The sequence below is a fragment of the Cyprinodon tularosa genome, unplaced genomic scaffold, assembly GCF_016077235.1.
Source record: "Cyprinodon tularosa strain WSP-4 unplaced genomic scaffold, ASM1607723v1 ctg12, whole genome shotgun sequence".
NCBI lineage: Eukaryota > Metazoa > Chordata > Actinopteri > Cyprinodontiformes > Cyprinodontidae > Cyprinodon > Cyprinodon tularosa.
The window spans coordinates 84,509-101,527 of record NW_024038003.1 but is presented as its reverse complement, the minus strand read 5'-3'; the positions used below and the strand labels follow the sequence as shown (position 1 = coordinate 101,527).

Sequence of the window (17,019 nt, the reverse complement as noted above, 5' to 3'; positions counted from 1 at the left end):
AAGAGCTACTGATACAACAGTGATGATGTTTAATGTATTCTCCTATTTCTTAAAAAAAAGTAAACAGATATGTTTATTTTATTCTACTATTTCTTCTAAAAAAATTATACAACAGTTATGACGTTTATTTTATTCTCCTATTTCTTAAAATAAATAAATAAATAAATAAACTAACGTTAAAAACAAGTACATCCACATTTTCATTGCTGGTGTTAACGTGAACCCTAGATGCGTTCAGGGGACATTGTAATATAGGGTCCCGGACAGTGGGCGGCAGTGGCAAACAGCAGCACAGGAAGGATTCACCTGCATTAATAGTTAGCTACAGTTCCATTCTGAGGGTGCATTTTATAGCAGAGAGGTGAACTCTGGTACAAATATAAATGAAAGTTGTCATTGTGGTAAGACATCCTTGCGGCTATAGATGTAAAACCGCGATAAGATAAAGAGATATGGGAATGTCAGAGCACCCATGAACATAGCACAAGCTAACTGAAGCTAACTGAGCTAGCTCCGTTGTTGTTGAGGATGACAGCTGCAGAGGGAGAGATGCAGAGAAGACCAGAGCGGTAAGATAGAGAAAAATCTATGAAATAAATGTATTAACCAGCCTTTGAGACTGTTTGCCGCCTATATCTGCATACAAATATTATTACTGTTTTTTTTATTTTTATAAATATAATAATGAGAGCGAGATAAAATGCACTAAAACTGAAGCGTTTTGGTCAAATTGAATTATCTTATTTACTGTGAGTGAACACCTGCATGAAGCCGCCGATGATTCATTTTGAATACTTTCATAGAAATAAAGTAATAATTCAACCCATGCTGCCACTCTTCTCTGGATAGATGTAATCTAGATGTTAGAGGCGCACTTGCAAAGCCAGCAGACCCACAGGAGCCATGAAGGAGGACTGTGAAGGTGCAGCTTTGTTCCAGGACCTGGACTTTCCCACAGCTGCCTCCTCCCTTTTCTTGGACAGCTCCACACCCATCGCCAGGCTGCAGCGGGAAATCACATGGCTGCGTCCACAGGTAAACCACCTGGGAGGGTTCCTGCTCAGATTGGAGATGGAGCTTTTGGCTGATTGGGTTTAAAATGTACAGAAGAGGATTAGGGCCGCTGAAAAAATAAAAAAAGTCAACTGATTTTTAAATTTTATTTCAGTATGATATGGGGGAAAAATGTCACAATTCTGACTTTAATCCCAGAATTGTGGATCTTAATTTAGATGGGCACCATGAAGGAAAAGATGTGGGAGCACTCAGCTGCACTGACAATGATGTGAGCTGTTTGAGAGGGCCAGTGACACATTGGTGGAAAATGACTAAATGCTATTACATTAATGGAAGAGCAAAAGGTGATCTAGTTTAGTCTCTAGAAAAGACATGGCTATGACTTGATGCTATTATGTCTGTTAGCTGTCAGAATTCTGTAGGAATTCTGAGATTAAAGGGACACTATGCAACATTTTTCAGTTAATTAATGTGTTCCATAACGTTATGGATGACTAAATGAGTCATTTCAGGTTGAACAAAGGTATTCTCGGCCGCCCTGGTGGTCTGTGGGGGAAATACTGCACTTGCAACTGCAGGAGCACCGACCCGCACCCACAGGCTCAGAAGTCTCGTGAGAGTCAGTCTTGCTTTACGGCGAGAACTGCTACACCCCCCAGTTAAAAGCATTCTCGTTGCTAGCACAGTGGCAATCTTTGTGCAGTTATGCTACGTTCACGCAGCAAAAGCAGCAAAATCGCATCTGCTGCTTCATTTTTGCTGCTTGTACCAGTTAGTACTGACGCGCGGCTGAAGCAGCTTTGCTGCTCTGGCTGCAAAAGTGTGTCTGAGGCGCGTTGGGCGGAGCTTCACTATCCTTTCTCTGCCTTGCAGCTATATTTGCTGTGATCAGTGGGAATAAAGTAGTTTTAATATGTGTTTAAGTGAGAAAATACACATGAAAACGTAATCAGTGCAGTCAGTTCATTCAGATTATTATCCTGCCTTCAATATTTTTTCTGTCGGAGCCGCTCAGACCCCCACATACCAGGGATGCGCCGACAGTATGGATCCCTTCATCAGCAGCGGTTCACCGCAGCAGCTGGTAGGTGTTTTTCATCTAAATAATCCAAACTGCATATTCTGCCGGCAGATTTCTGCATTTTAAGTTAATTTAGGCGTCAATAAACGTTTTAAGAGCAGTGATCATCAGCGCTGTGTCTCTCTCCCTGTCTCTCACCCGACGCGCTGCTGCAGCCGCTCAGACATGCTACGCCTGCAGCTCAAAACGCGCCGCGGGACCTTTGCATGTAAACTCGCTGCTTCTGTCGCGCCAGCTACATCCAGTGTGAACGCAGCGTTAGTCATTCGCTGCTAAGCTCAAAACAACCGCGCCTGGCTTGACGGAGAAACCAGGAGAACAGCTGAGCATATTTACGACAGTGCACTTTTACTTTCGCCCTCTGGAGGGAGCCTCACTGGAAAATCAACACTGGTTGCATAGTGTACCTTTAAAGTCAGAATTCAGAGAAAAAAGTCAGAATTCTCAGATTGAAGTCAGAATTCTGAGATTAAAGTCAGAATTCTAAAAAAGTCATAGTTTTTAGATTAAAGTCAGAATTTTGAGATTAAAGTCAGAATTCAGAGTCCAAAGTCAGAATTCAGAGACAAAAGTCAGAATTCTCAGATTGAAGTCAGAATTCTAAAAAAGTCTTAATTTTGAGATTAAATTCAGAATTTTGAGATTAAATGCAGAATTCTGAGATTAAAGTTAGAATTCTGAGTCAAAAGTCAGAATTCTGAGTCAAAAGTCAGAATTCAGGGAAAAAAGTCAGAATTCTGAGATTGAAGACAAAATTCTAAAAAAGTAATTTTGAGATTAAAATCAGAATTTTGAGATTAAAATCAGAATTTTGAGATTAAAATCAGAATTTGGAGACAAAAGACAGAATTCTGAGATTAAAGTCAGAATTCAGAGACCAGAGTCAGAATTCTGAGAAAAAAGTCAGAATTCTTGGATTGAAGTCATAATTCTGACTTTTTCTCATACTAAAATAAAAATTTAAAACCTATTTTTGTTGTTTTTTCAGTGGCCCTAATTCTCTTCCAGAAAAATGTGATGCTGGTTCATCCCTCAGTCAGGGAGTGGTTAGTTGGTAATTTCAAACTGATGATGCATCACAGGTCACATCAGCTGTTCTTTGCAGGAAGTAAATATCACCTTACTTACCTGTTTATGTAATCATAGGTTGTTTCAAACTTGTATTAATTGTAGACAAAATGTCACATTCTCACAGTTTGGTACCCTGAACAAGAAAAAAGTCTGTGAAAAACATCTAAACTAATTTATTTAACACGGAAAAGCAAAACTTTTTCATACAGCTGTATAAACTAACCTGATAGCCTTATAACAAGCTGAGCTATTCAAGCAAGTAATATCATGAAATGATAGAGCCTTATTTGAGAGCCCCAATTTGTCTCTCAAATAAAAGAGAACTTCCGTATATTTTAGATGTGTATAGTTTCCTGTAGCAAACACGCTAAATTACTCCACTAAACTAAAGAGGGACGTATAAAATGCACAGTGTATTTTCTGAGTGTTTGACTGTATCTGTTGAAAATAATCATCATTAATAATCATTCATTTCCAGCATCTGTGTGATATGTAGGAATAATGGTATAATTTCTGCTGAGTTATCAGTGATAGTCCAGAGGTTTCCAACCCATTACCTCTGCAAAGCTTGGATGAATACTTAAGCGCAGATTATACTTCTGCAACCGCACACATCAAATGTTTCTTGGGCCTGGTCGCGAACCAGTTTAGCTGATATGCTTCTGCAATGTTGGTGTGGAATTTCTAGGGAAGCACAGCAGTTTCCCGCAGTTTTTAAATTGGCCTTCAGGAGACACTACAATCATACATTAGGAAAGATGTGTTGAAGCGTGGATGCATCTCAAAGTTGCAGGACGCTGGCTCTCAAAGATTGAAGCTGGAGACCTAGGGAGTGTGTGCTTGGTTAGCCAGTATGCAGTTATCTGCCCTGTAGCCTGGTTAAGCTTGTTTTCAAGCTTACCATCTGTTGTTGGAAATAATTATAGCATTAACTCGAAAAAAGAGCTGGATGGAGCTGGTTTCGTTTTTTACAATTTGTTTATTCAAAGTAGAAATATTCCCAAACAGATTGATTTATCTTTCTTGGAAGTCAGGGAAGTGTACGGAAACGGGTGGGGGAGGGGTAGCTCCATGTTCCTCAATGTTCCAGCCTGGCAAACACCAATCCCTCCAATAATGGCTCTGGTTTCTGATTAGAAAACGCATTTCCTTATGATTTCAATTCAGTTCAATTCAGTTTATTTATATAGTGCCAATTCACAACACATGTCATCTCAAGGCACTTTACAGAGACAACACAACCAGGTCATACAGTCAAACTGATTCAAAGTTTTCTATCTAAGGAATACCAGTTGACTGCATCGACTCATTGACTCAAAGGAAATCACACATACCAAGCATGCTTCTAGCAACAATGGAGAGGAAAAACTCCCTTTTAACAGGAAGAAACCTTCAGCAGAACCAGCTGTCTGCCGAGGTCGACTGGGGTTCAAGGAGACAGAAGCAGAGATCCAAAAGGCAACTGTAAAAGGCGGCCCCGTCCTGGAAACACACAGCCAGGCAGATAAGCTCTGAGCCAGCTACCATGTTCAAGGATGAAGAGAGCACATCCAGCCAATCACAGTCAGAGAAACAGGACTACACTAAAAAACAGGCCGAGCTCCAACATACAAAGGTGTTGATGGCAGCAGCACAGCTGATATTTCTCTCCAGGATGTTGTCACAGTCAAACAGGAAAAGACCAGATGAAGCTAGTATGAGAAAAAGCAGAGAGAGCATAACGTTAGAGATTTAACTAACAAACTCTGCAAAGTGGGAGAATAGAGATAGAATGAAGCAGAATGATGAAGTGGAGGTCCCTATGTCCTCCAGCAGTCTAAGCCCATAGCAGCATAACTATAGAGATAGCTCAGGCTAACCTGAGCCACTCTAACCATAAGCTTTATCAAAAAAGAAAGTTTTAAGCCTAGCCTTAAAAGTAGAAAACTGTTAAACTGGTAGTTGGTTCCAAAAGAGAGGAGCCTGATAACTAAAATATCTGCCTCCAATTCTACTTTTAGAAATTCTAGGAACCACTAGTAAACCTGCAGATTGAGAGAAAAGTGCTCTGTTAGGAACATAAGGAATGATCAACTCTGATATAAGATGGAGCTTGGCAATTTAAGGCTTTATAAGTGATAAGGAGGATTTGACACAGAAACTTCTAGTTTAGGCTTGACACCAGTTCCCTTCTCTGTTCATGTCACACTACCTTTCTGAAGGCTCTTGTTGATTCTTTTCATATTTATTTTGTATAAAGGAGATCTGCCAGACACCTTCCCTCTTCCCCACCAACCTCAACCTGGCTCATGCTAAACAAGGTTTGTTGGGAGACTGCTGGTTTCTCTGTGCTTGCACCTTCCTGCTCAACAACCAGCACCTTTTAAACAAGGTACACACAAACACAAACATCAGGTGTTATTGTCACTTGTCCTCGTTGTTATTAAATCCTAACCTTTGTGTTTGTCTTCTGCGCTGTCTTTGCTCCACATACAGGTACTGCCTCCAAGTCAGCCCCAGTGGGGTAGCAGTGGGTACAAAGGCTCCTTTCAGTTTCTTCTCTGGCAGCACGGCCGCTGGATAGATGTGACCATTGATGACCGTCTCCCCTGCATTAATTCCTCTCTCTGCTTCTCACGGTGCCACTCCCTCTCTGCCTTCTGGGTAGCTTTGTTGGAAAAGGCTTATGCCAAGTAGGTAACCTGAGGATTTTTTCATGATTCTTTTTTTTCCCGTACAACCATAATAATCCGTCAAGATTACGGTTTCATATTCTCGTTTCTTTTGTTGTACATTCTGGGTAACATTTCAATGAGATCTCAACAATTTGATTCCCGCTTAACCCCCTCCAGGCTTCATGGTTCATATGAACAACTGTGGGCTGGGCAGGTGTCGGAGGCCCTGGTGGATCTGACGGGTGGTGTCGCAGAGCGCTGGAGTCTAAGGGAAATTGGGTCACAAGAGGGAAAACTGCGAGCAGAGCAGGACAGTGATGAAGTCACGAGGAAAAAGCTGGACCTGAACCTTCTGTGCCGCGTACAAGAAGAGTGTGCACTGAGCTGCTCCACCCGCAGCCCCTCTGGAGGTTAGATAAGGGTTGATTTGTAGATAATACAACCACTAATCCCCTGTCCAACCCCATCTCTGACACTCTCACTCCTATTAGGACCCAGCGAGCTAGATCAGCACCATGCTCTGACTGTGATGGAGTGGTTGGATGTAAGGAAGGTGTCAGGGAGTGAAGTGCGCCTCCTCAGGCTCCGAAATCCGTGGGGGCGCTGCTGTTGGGCAGGAGCTTGGACTTGGAGGTAACTTTTTGTATAAAGAGAAGATTCAGGCTTACATTATGGTTTTAGGAATATCCAACTATATATAGCATCGTGAATAGAAGAGCCGTTAAAACCAGAAAAAATTCCAGCATTTCTGGATGATGACATCAGAGGAAAAAATAATCTTACCAAGCTGAAGCTGATTATGCAGTCAGTCACGTTTCTCAAGCTGCTCAATAAATACATTGAAACCATTTTTTTTTTAGATCTGCAATCATAGATTATAGAGTAGATAATAACAGACTGAGACAGTGTTTACTATGACAATACTGGGCTGGGCCATGACTTCTGCTCAGCTGAGTGGCTGAATTAAAGGGAGGGAAGTAAATTGGTGAGTCAGAATGTAAAGACTGAGCACATTAAAACTAAAAAAAAAAAAAAATTCTTTTTTTTAATTATTTTTGACACCACTATTGCATTGTAAATATCTGTTACTGCCAGACACTTATGACAATAACAATTATTACTATCTGATAAATCCTGTACCTAATGTTGTCTTTTTATTTTATTTTTTATTTTATTTTATACATTTCCTGGACCAAAATGTCTTTCAGTGATTTTTTTTTTTTTTTTTTACATAAAGTCTATTTCCATTCAGTAACAACAATAAAAATCGGCAGCCTAAAAGGAGTTAATCTTTTTTTTTTCTTGCACAATATATTAACACTTAAAACAATCTTTTGTTGTTTTTAGGACATGAACTGGACTCAGTGGAATTTATCTGCTAAACAATAAATAATAAATATGTCTCTTCTTTGTAATAAGTGTTGTTTAATTAGGATGATGGGGCACATAGCTCTGAGGTATAAATTAAATGTTTAATATTAATGTAGGTTTACATTTTAAAAACAAAGTTAAAGCTTTAAGTTCTAATAGAGCTCAACTCTCTAGGATCTTAGTGGGTCTTTTTATTTCAGAGGTAGAACTAGTTTTTTAGAGCCCGAGTCACTCTACGGATGCAGAACTTCTTTAAGACAGATTTAGCTTTGCTATAGCGCCCCCTGGTGTTATGGCTTACACAGGTCAACAGCAAATTTGAGACTTGTCAGAGCAGTCCTAAGCATCTTCTGCTGCTGTGTGGTTCCTCTTGGTGCACATGATGAGGGCCCCTCATTAACTGCTTTGAGCTGCAGACACAGATTAAGATAATCCACAGCTCCATCTGCAATAAAAACACAGCACACCTTTTGATTACGTCTATCTTTGCATCTTTTTTCCGGCAGTTCCTTCGTATTTTCTGTACCACAAGTCTAAGCATCTCCCCTTTGTTTTGCTTAAATCACATCTACATACTTTTTCCTATCAGGCACCTTGTCAATTAAATCATCCATGTTTGTTCAGCTTTTCTGTCAAAATGTTGTATGTTTTTTTTTGTTATTTTTTCTTTTCATCATTATTGTTCCTGCTTAATAAATATTTAAAACTATTTGACTTACAGCGGTGATGGTTGGAGTTCCCTCGACCCTGTTTGTGCTGCAGAGCTTCAAGCCAGAACAGCAGAGGGTGAATTCTGGTTAGATGAGGCCGAGTTTACGTCCCAGTTTGATGACATCACAGTGGGATATCCTATAAACAAAGATGGACGCTTGAAGAGCATTTACACAGGTTATCCCTTTTTCTTGTTGAGCAAATCTTCAGCAGTTAATTGGTTCAGACCTTTGATGTGTTCGACCATCTTTCTACCTCTTACAGGAACCGTTCTCACACACAGCCATCAGCTGGCTAGCCGCTGGATAAAGGGCTCCTCTGCAGGCGGCAGCCGAAACACCAGCATCTACAGCAGCAATCCCAAGTTCTGGCTCAAAGTGTGTGCAGAAGGCGAGGTGCTGGTATCCTTGCTGCAGCACCGAAAATGCAGAAACATGGAAAAATACTCACAAAGAACCCTTGAAGACAGAAGTAACACAAAGCACCAGCATTACCAAGCCATTGCTCTACATATGTGGAAGGTGTGTGCTGTGTAAAACAGGATGACAACATGTGTGTTATTGTCATTTACTTGAAAATGTTTCTCTCCAGGTGGAAAAGAAGCGTTTTAATCTGAGCCGGATGTTAAACAAACCGCCTTGTGCTTCTACTCACTGCCATTCCTACGAGAGAGAAGTGGTCCTCTGCAGGAAGCTGGAGCCTGGATACTACCTCCTCATTCCTAGCACCTACCAGCCAGGAGCCGAGGCCCACTTCCTCATCCGGGTCTTTTCCTCCTCTCCTATATCACTCAGGTAGGAGTCACCAATAAGGAACAGAAAGAGCAGCTCATATATACAGTAGTCCTTCCTGAATCTGTTCTTTCTTTTGTCAAAGTAGAACAACAAACTTCATTTTTAATTTTAAAAACTGTGATAGAGCAGCTTAAAAGGTTGATTTTTAGGCTCCTGTCTGTTTTTCCCAAGAGCTTAACTTTCAGGAGCCTGTGTGTCTTGATGGGCTATTTCTTGTTTGTGTTTTCACTAAAATTAGTCTGTTTATGTAGATTACAGCCCTTCTTGTCCATCCTACAGTTCTGCTGCTGTGATGTGGGGACACAGATCTCCCCCAAGAACAGAAAAAAGAGAGTGAAATAAAATACACACAGCAGTGATCTAATTTAGTTTATTTTTAACATCCATGGATAAATGAGCGGTGACAATGCTGACTGCAGGCTGCGAAGAAGAAAAGTTAGACCACCAATCAGAATTAAAACCTGCTATATGTAAACAGAATTCATAACACTTCAACAGCAGCTAATCTCGAAAACTGATTTGCAATCAGATTTAACTCACAGACTTAATAATTAAATGGTTAGGCCTATGAAATGTGTCCTGATTTAAAGAGTACACACATGCACCAACCTACAGCAGCAGGAAACCATTTAATCTGTCATTTGAACAACTTTAAATCCACTAAAACACGATTGTCCATTTAAACTGGCCAGCTTGTTAATGTAAATAAAAGCCAAGAGGCTGATGTTCATTCTGCAGGAGCTACAGAGATACACAGTTGGAAAACACATCAGACTTGACATGTGTAAGCTGGAAGACATAAACTTGTTTTTAGATATTTCCTAAGAGAAGCTGCAAAGATCCCAGTGGTCTCCAACCAGCAACTGGCTAAAAATGATGTAAAAAACTAACTAATGCACTATAATAACATATTCCAGTCTTAACCCTATAATGCCAAATGTATCATATTTGATACATACGGTTTCTGAAATGTTTTGCATCTGACACCTTTTGCATAATTTATTGGTAAAAACTTTGCTCAAAATCCTATCTTACACAATCAGATATACCTGATAACAGCCAGTAGAAGACTACACAAAAAATAATCTTGGCTTATCGCATAGTAATAAATTATTAATATCAAAAATGTATTTCTGTTTTTTCTTTTTACATATTTTTTTAAAAGGGCAAATAAGGAATTCAAACCAAAAAAAATACATTTTCTGTTTTGTTTTATTCTTGGATCAGGCTTTAAAGGGTTAAAAGCTTTGATAAGTTTTATAAAGAATATTAGAATTGAATTTTCTCAACAGAATTAAAAGAAAGTGAAATACTTTTAATTAGCTTGGAAATGTTGTGTTTCATTATAATGTATCTTTAGATGGGAGGTCTTCAACAGGGGGTCCGCGACCCCTAGGGGGTCCTCAGAGGTACTGCATGGGGGTCGCAAAAGTTTTGGTTGATTAGACTTTTTTTTTTTTTTATATTCCCCCCTGGAATTTTTTTTTCCATTAATTGAAATGTCTTTAAATACACATTAACATGAATTCAACACACTGTAATAAACAGATAAATGGAGGCAGAAGATATCTTTCAGTCATCAATGCACACAGGAGCTCTTTCAAGCTGGGCACCGTTTCATTCACAACATCTGTCCCATCAACAAGGAATCAGAATCAGACTTTAATAATCCCAGGGGGAAATTACTATCGTTACATGACACTATATGAAATAGACTGACTATAGGACCAGTTTGATATTACACAATTTCATGCAATATATATTAGGGTTGTCACGATACTAAACTTTTCAACTCGATACCGATACTAAGGAAAATATTCGATACTCGATACCATTTTCGATACCACAAGGATAAAAACAAAGACTCCAAAATTCAACTGAAATTTTTACATTAAAAATAAAATACAATTAATAAATAAATACAATAAACAATAAGAACAATATTTTGAGGTTGTATGCTGTGCACAATATTAAGCAAGCTTGATAAAAAACTTATAAAATTAAAATTAAGTTTTCCTTACTTGGCTATGCTTTGCACACATGACACTAGCCAAACCGGTTAAGAAACAAAAATAATTTTCAGCAGCTGCACCTGTTACAGAAACAGTGTGAAACTGAAAAGTGCGCAGAATTATTCAATCACACAGTGTTCAGAAAGTGCATTTTCCTCTATTCTGCACTTTAGATGAATGACTGTTTAGGTGCCACTGGTGGTAGCACTGTATCGATACTTTTGAAAATGAGTATTGTATCCGGATACAACGTTTCAGTATCGATACTTTTTGAGTATCGATAATTTTGACAACCCTAATATATATAAATAGGGGGTCCCCGCTCGATCTGGCCATCAGTTTGGGGGTCCTTGGCCTGGAAAACATTGAAGACCCCTGCTTTAGATCAAATACTACCCTATAAAAAAAATCCATGCTTCATCTTTATGAATTGATCCCACTGTTCATATTTTAAAGTCTAAGAATATAAATAAACTGTTGGTTGTTTAAAATGGCAACATATTTCCTGGGGCTGTTTTATTAAACAGTCAGGTTATATTTTGTGGTTGTAAATCACTTTTATTTTATTTAGGAAAAGTTGAAGACCCCTGATATAGATGAATTAATATAGGATTTTATTTGTTGAAAGAAAAAAACCAACATGCATTTTCCTTTAACTTTATTTATATTTGCTACTTAATGTTGGCCCATCACATAAAAATCCACTTTAAACATACAGAAGGTGGCGGTTGTTATGTGTAAATGCTAATATTTATGTGAACCTGCAAGAAAAACAATATTTATTGTTTATTTTTGAGTCATAGGAAAAATGTGACTAAATTACAGCCAAAATAACAACGTAGAAGTTAAAGCCACCCATGTTTACCTCTGTGTTTCCTATTTAGAGAACATGTATTTATTTATTTGAACGTGGATTTTTCTATTTGAATATCACACTTCTCCCATCTCTCTTCTCACTTCTCTCATCAGTCTCATGTTTGTTCATGAAATAACAAAGCCCTTTTTATCCTTAGTGCCCTAAAAAGTCCAGCATCCTCACTGCCACTGATGACAGACGGCGAGTGGGAGACAAGTATCTTCCATGGCTCGTGGGTGGAGGGAAGGACAGCGGGAGGAAGCAGGAACTTCCCGTCATACTGGCAGAACCCCAGCTTCCCTTTTGCAGTGTGTGATGAACCAACAGTGACATCTGGGGTCAGTGTCAGGATCTCTCTGCACCAAAGCCGCCCTGACACCGATTTACATCCTATTGGCTTCCATGTTTACAAGGTCGGTCAAAAATCAGAGATTATCAAAGCTATATGGTCATGTGTGAAACGAAATACACTTTATTTCTATTCTCTTTCAACTATTAGGGTGAGATAAGTTGATTTAATAAACATCACTGCTGTTAACAGACTTAGACAAACTTAAACTAATCTTTGTTTTAATGTTGGTTGTCTAATTTACCTTAGGTACTCCAGGAGGATTCAGAGCAGACAGTAGCCAAAGATAAGGACCCTGTGGCCAGCTGCACGCCCCACTGTTACACACAGCATGTCAGCCTGGCCTGCTCTCTTCCTCCTGGATCTTACACCATAGTGCCGTCTACCTATCAGCCCGACTGCTCAGCAAACTTCACAATCAGCCTGGCTCGCAAAATACACAGGTTAGCTGACTTATATTGCTCCTATCAAAGAGGATTTTGCAGAAAAGTATAAAATAGATCTTTCTGACTGTCTATCTATATATAGCTAGCTAGCTACACTACCATTCAAAAGTTTGGGGTCACACTGAAATGTCCCTATTTTTGTAGGAAAAGCACTGTACTTTTCAATGAAGATAACTTTAAACTAGTCTTAACTTTAAAGAAATACACTCTATACATTGCTAATGTGGTAAATGACTATTCTAGAAAATGTCTGGTTTTTGGTGCAATATCTACATAGGTGTATAGAGGCCCATTTCCAGCAACTATCACTCCAGTGTTCTAATGGTACAATGTGTTTGCTCATTGGCTCAGGAGGCTAATTGATGATTAGAAAACCCTTGTGCAATCATGTTCACACATCTGAAAACAGTTTAGCTCGTTACAGAAGCTACAAAACTGACCTTCCTTTGAGCAGATTGAGTTTCTGGAGCATCACATTTGTGGGGTCAATTAAACGCTCAAAATGGCCAAAAAAAAGATAACTTTCATCTGAAACTTGAAAGTGTATTCTTGTTCTTAGAAATGAAGGCTATTCCATGCGAGAAATTACTAATAAATTGGAGATTTCCTACAACGGTGTGTTCTACTCCCTTCAGAGGACAGCACAAACAGGCTCTAAGCAGAGTAGAAAAAGAAGTTGGAGGCTGCGTTGCACAACTGAACAAGAAGATAAGTACATTAGAGTCTCTAGTTTGAGAAACAGACGCCTCACAGGTCCCCAACTGGCATCTTCATTAAATAGTACCCGCAGTAGCCTGTTTGTGCTGTCCTCTGAAGGGAGTAGTACACACCGTTGTGTACTATCTTGCTTTGTAGCCATCTATTTAGCTCCTCCCCCATAGCCATAAAGCTTCTTACACCAAGCTCTATTTAGAGTTACCACCTAACAATTATATACTTAGATCGTGGGAGGAAGTCTTGGTCCCTGGAGAGAACCCACTCATGCAAGTTTTGAACTTGCAAATTAATGGCTGAACCCATGAACCTGATACATTTGAACATCTGGGAATTATCCTAAATAACGCTGTGGACTCCCACAGTTGTTCTCCTGATGGCTTGTCTGATTTCCTTTGATCACTCTAATATCTCAAAGGAACCTCTGTGGTTGGGGTAAATTTAAATGTGGCAAATGAACTGCATCAGAAGCTAACAAAGCCATGCCATCATTATCTGGGCTTTACCAAAGTGTCTAAATGTCGAGTAATCTTACAGTAAGCAAACTTCTCACCATAAATAATTTATTAGTCTAGTTTAGTTTATTAGTCTTTCATTTAGAAAATGTAAATAATTTTGGTAAATCTAGCAGACCTAAAACAGAAAACATAGAGACTACCTCTCTTATCCTTCTCGGTCTGCTCTGAGCGTGTCAGACTTCTGCTCTTGCTCAAGTTGAGATTTATGGCGTTAAAGGAGGCTGAGGGATGTTACATGTAAAAAAAAAAAATACAAACCTGAAAAAGAAAAGATAATGTGGTCGAAAATAAGGTTGTCAGTTACTTCTTGGGGGGGGGGGGGGGGGAAGAAATTGCATTTTTGATCTAAAATGTTTGTTAAATGTTTCCAGGAAAGTGGTGAAAAGCCAGGAGAAACTTGGGAGCGCTGTTCATGAGGTTGGTTCATCTGATCACATGAGTCACCTATGATTTTTATGTGAACTGATTAAAAGAAGGTGATGACAGAGTTATTTAACTTTGGTTATTAAGAATTTGATAATTTTGTTTCTAAAACATCTATAGATAATGAACTTTGTTTTTCTTTTACATCACAGCTGTGTTTTTGGTTGCAAATACAATACTCTAATAAATCACATATATCCATCAGTGACAAATCTAACCTTCATGGGAGCTTTTGATAAAGTACTTAAAATCTCTTATATAATGGTTCTGGTTCTAGCTGTAATTGAATAAAGTTTTAAGTTATTCAACGGTTTAATGAAATCTTTTAGATTCACCAAAATGTTTCCTTTTATTGGGGAATGACCAGAACCTGATGATAATCAGATAATCTCAATAACTATTATCTAATTTCAAGTATATTTAGAAGGGTATAAATGGTTTTCAACATTTAAATAAAAATGGATAGGGAGGGTATGATAATTTAAAACATTATCATAACCAAACAATATCTAAGCAATTATATAATTAGAACCAAGGCAGATGTGACAGGTAATATTTCAGATATATTAATTAGGAGCATCACTTACCACCTTCTGACAACGTTTAGCTTGTCGTCAGAAGGTGGCAGCACTGAATAATCCATCTGTTTTGTTTATTGTGTCTCTGGGTGGCAGGTCTCTCACATCTCTTTGATGAAAACCTAGCTGCCCAGGACTGACGTCAGCCCACCACCCCGTGCCTCTTGGCCCACGATGAAACGAGCCATTCCACCGTCAAGCGGCGCTGACCACAGAAGCCATGACTGTGTTTTTATATATGGACTAAGAGTGCAGCCGGGCAGGGAGGGGGACAAACCACAGAGGTTTATGTGCAGCTCCACAATCATCTGTGATTAGGACATCAGAGGTTGTCGCTGGGCTCTGCTGCTAATGAAGTATGACGGCACTGGCTGGTGTAAACAAACAGCGGCCACTGAAGAGTACCGCCACCGCTCTCGCTCATTCACTCTGTACGCCCGCCGGCCCAGAACAAAGAGTCTTCTCATGAAGGTCCTCAAAGAGGCATGGGGGGGGGAGTCAGGGATGGTCTGCAGTAGCAGAGCCAACCAAACCAAACCACACCACACCGTACCAACCTAGAATTTTCCAGACATTCCTTCCCCCAAAATACGTTATTGTATTGTTTGTTCCGTAAGGCAAACACGTTTACAATAAGCAAACCAAAAAATGTAAAATAAAACCTTAATTGTTGAACCAAACTTATAGATCTAGTTCCCATACTCACCCTTCACCTCCCTTTTTAGTCCCTTAGATTTGGTCCAGAGCTCTTCCTGCACGAAGCTGCTGTTTGAAGTTACCGCAAGGACAGAGGACAAGTGTAGGGGGTGACAATAGAAATGCAGCATATCAAAGGATGCTGGTTCTTCTTTTTTTTTATATTGGGGCAGCGCATGTGCAGAGGTGTGTGTCCGTCTGCTCGTAACCATCGTTATCTGTGAGCTGATGTCACCAGATTTATGATCACTGCTGCCAGAGCAACACCAGACTTTGATAAACAGCATCTCACTGATCAGTGGTACTTTTCTGCTTATTTATATCATTAGTTTCTTATCCTGTGGGAAAAATATATATATGTATGTATAGAATAAAATCTTTAAACTAACCTAACTGTTCTCTTGATGTGATTCTCAGATATATGGGGGTTTGTTTGTAAATTGGCCATTTCCAGGGAAAACTATTGTTTTGTGAGGTGAAATTAACAGAAACTTGGTTTTGCACAAACTTTGGTTTCTTTTTTGTTGCTTTTTTTAGGTACATTTATGACATATAAAAGTTTTTTGTTTTTAAACCAGCTATTCATTATTCAAGACTTTTTCAAGGAAAAAAATGCTAAAACACTGAACATATGTCATTATGAAATCTGTTTAGTTGATGTTTAAGTCTGTGTTTTAGACCAGGGTTTCCAAGCTAGAGCAATGAAAATTTGTTAAGGGGCAGTTAAATCAACTCCAACTTTACATGTAAAATTAGGAGAAATGCCATTTATGTTTCAGAAGACAACAGTTAATGGTTAAATATTGGATAAATTTAAAAGGACACAATGAAGATCATCCAGTTAAAGTATTTTGTTGGGAAAGAGGAAAGGAACAAAGTAATAGTTTTGGGTGGGTTGGGGATGACGGAGCAAAAACATTTTATGTATTTAACAAAGAATTTAGTCCAACAGTATTGTGGCCTTTGAGACCTACCTGGACATGGAAATATATTAATATAGACAGATCACTATTAAATATTAAGGAAAGAAATATAACATATCTGTCAAAAATTTTATAATCAAATACAGATTAAATATTTGAAAATTTATACTGATGTTTTAAAAAATCCCAAAATTTTAGCAACTATGGTAGTATAGCAGAAGTAATTCCTGAATTAAAGATTAATATTTTAAAAAGAACATCTAATTGTCTCAGTATATATGCACTAGAATTATGTGCTACATTATTAGCTTTAGAATAGGTGCAAGATACTAATATAAATGGAATAACAATTTGTAGCGATTCATTATCTGCATTATTGAGTATTGAAAAGGGATGTACAAATAATCATCAAAATATATGAGGCTATGTTCATCATAGAATATGTGAACAAAATAAAAATTTTATTTTATTTGGGACTCCTGAAGTATTTTAGGTAATGAAAGAGCAGATAGGTTGGTTAAGGAGGCTATTGCAGAAGATATTGATATGCCAGTAAAGTTATCTAAATCTGAAGGAAAAAGTATAGTTTGGAGAGAAAGCAAGAGGACATGGAAAATGAGGTGGGGATATTATTTAAAGGCATAAATAAATAAAAAAATCTGTGCCCCAGGCACCATAGATCCACAACGGGGCACGTGCCCCTGTGAAAGCGTCTGTCTACGCCGATGGGATAATGAAATAAATGGAAGGCATTTGTATACAATAAATACAGTTGGTGAAGTAAGGATTAGAGGAATAAACAGGA

The 17,019-nt window shown here is 38.7% G+C and overlaps 1 protein-coding gene across 1 annotated transcript; it reads left to right on the top strand.

The window, feature by feature from the left end:
• The first annotated feature begins 275 nt into the window (after positions 1-275).
• Positions 276-15,451, top strand: capn10 (calpain 10). The gene is made up of 13 exons (XM_038269668.1): positions 276-569; positions 850-1,035; positions 5,409-5,540; positions 5,645-5,841; positions 6,001-6,233; positions 6,315-6,456; positions 7,916-8,082; positions 8,170-8,426; positions 8,497-8,699; positions 11,725-11,980; positions 12,166-12,359; positions 13,966-14,011; positions 14,692-15,451. The coding sequence occupies exons 2-13, from the start codon at positions 904-906 to the stop codon at positions 14,719-14,721; spliced, it is 1,989 nt and encodes a 662-aa protein (XP_038125596.1). The 5' UTR covers positions 276-569; positions 850-903; the 3' UTR covers positions 14,722-15,451.
• Positions 15,452-17,019: the final 1,568 nt, after the last annotated feature.

What these genes read in the sequence shown, in the direction of transcription:
- capn10 (XM_038269668.1), top strand. Translation starts at nt 904, where the DNA reads ATGAAGGAGGACTGTGAAGGTGCAGCTTTGTTCCAGGACCTGGACTTT. An exon ending in TTGGAAAAGGCTTATGCCAA is followed by an intron (nt 5,842 to 6,000) that starts GTAGGTAACCTG and finishes AACCCCCTCCAG; the next exon opens with GCTTCATGGTTCATATGAAC. An exon ending in TCCTCTCCTATATCACTCAG is followed by an intron (nt 8,700 to 11,724) that starts GTAGGAGTCACC and finishes TTTTATCCTTAG; the next exon opens with TGCCCTAAAAAGTCCAGCAT.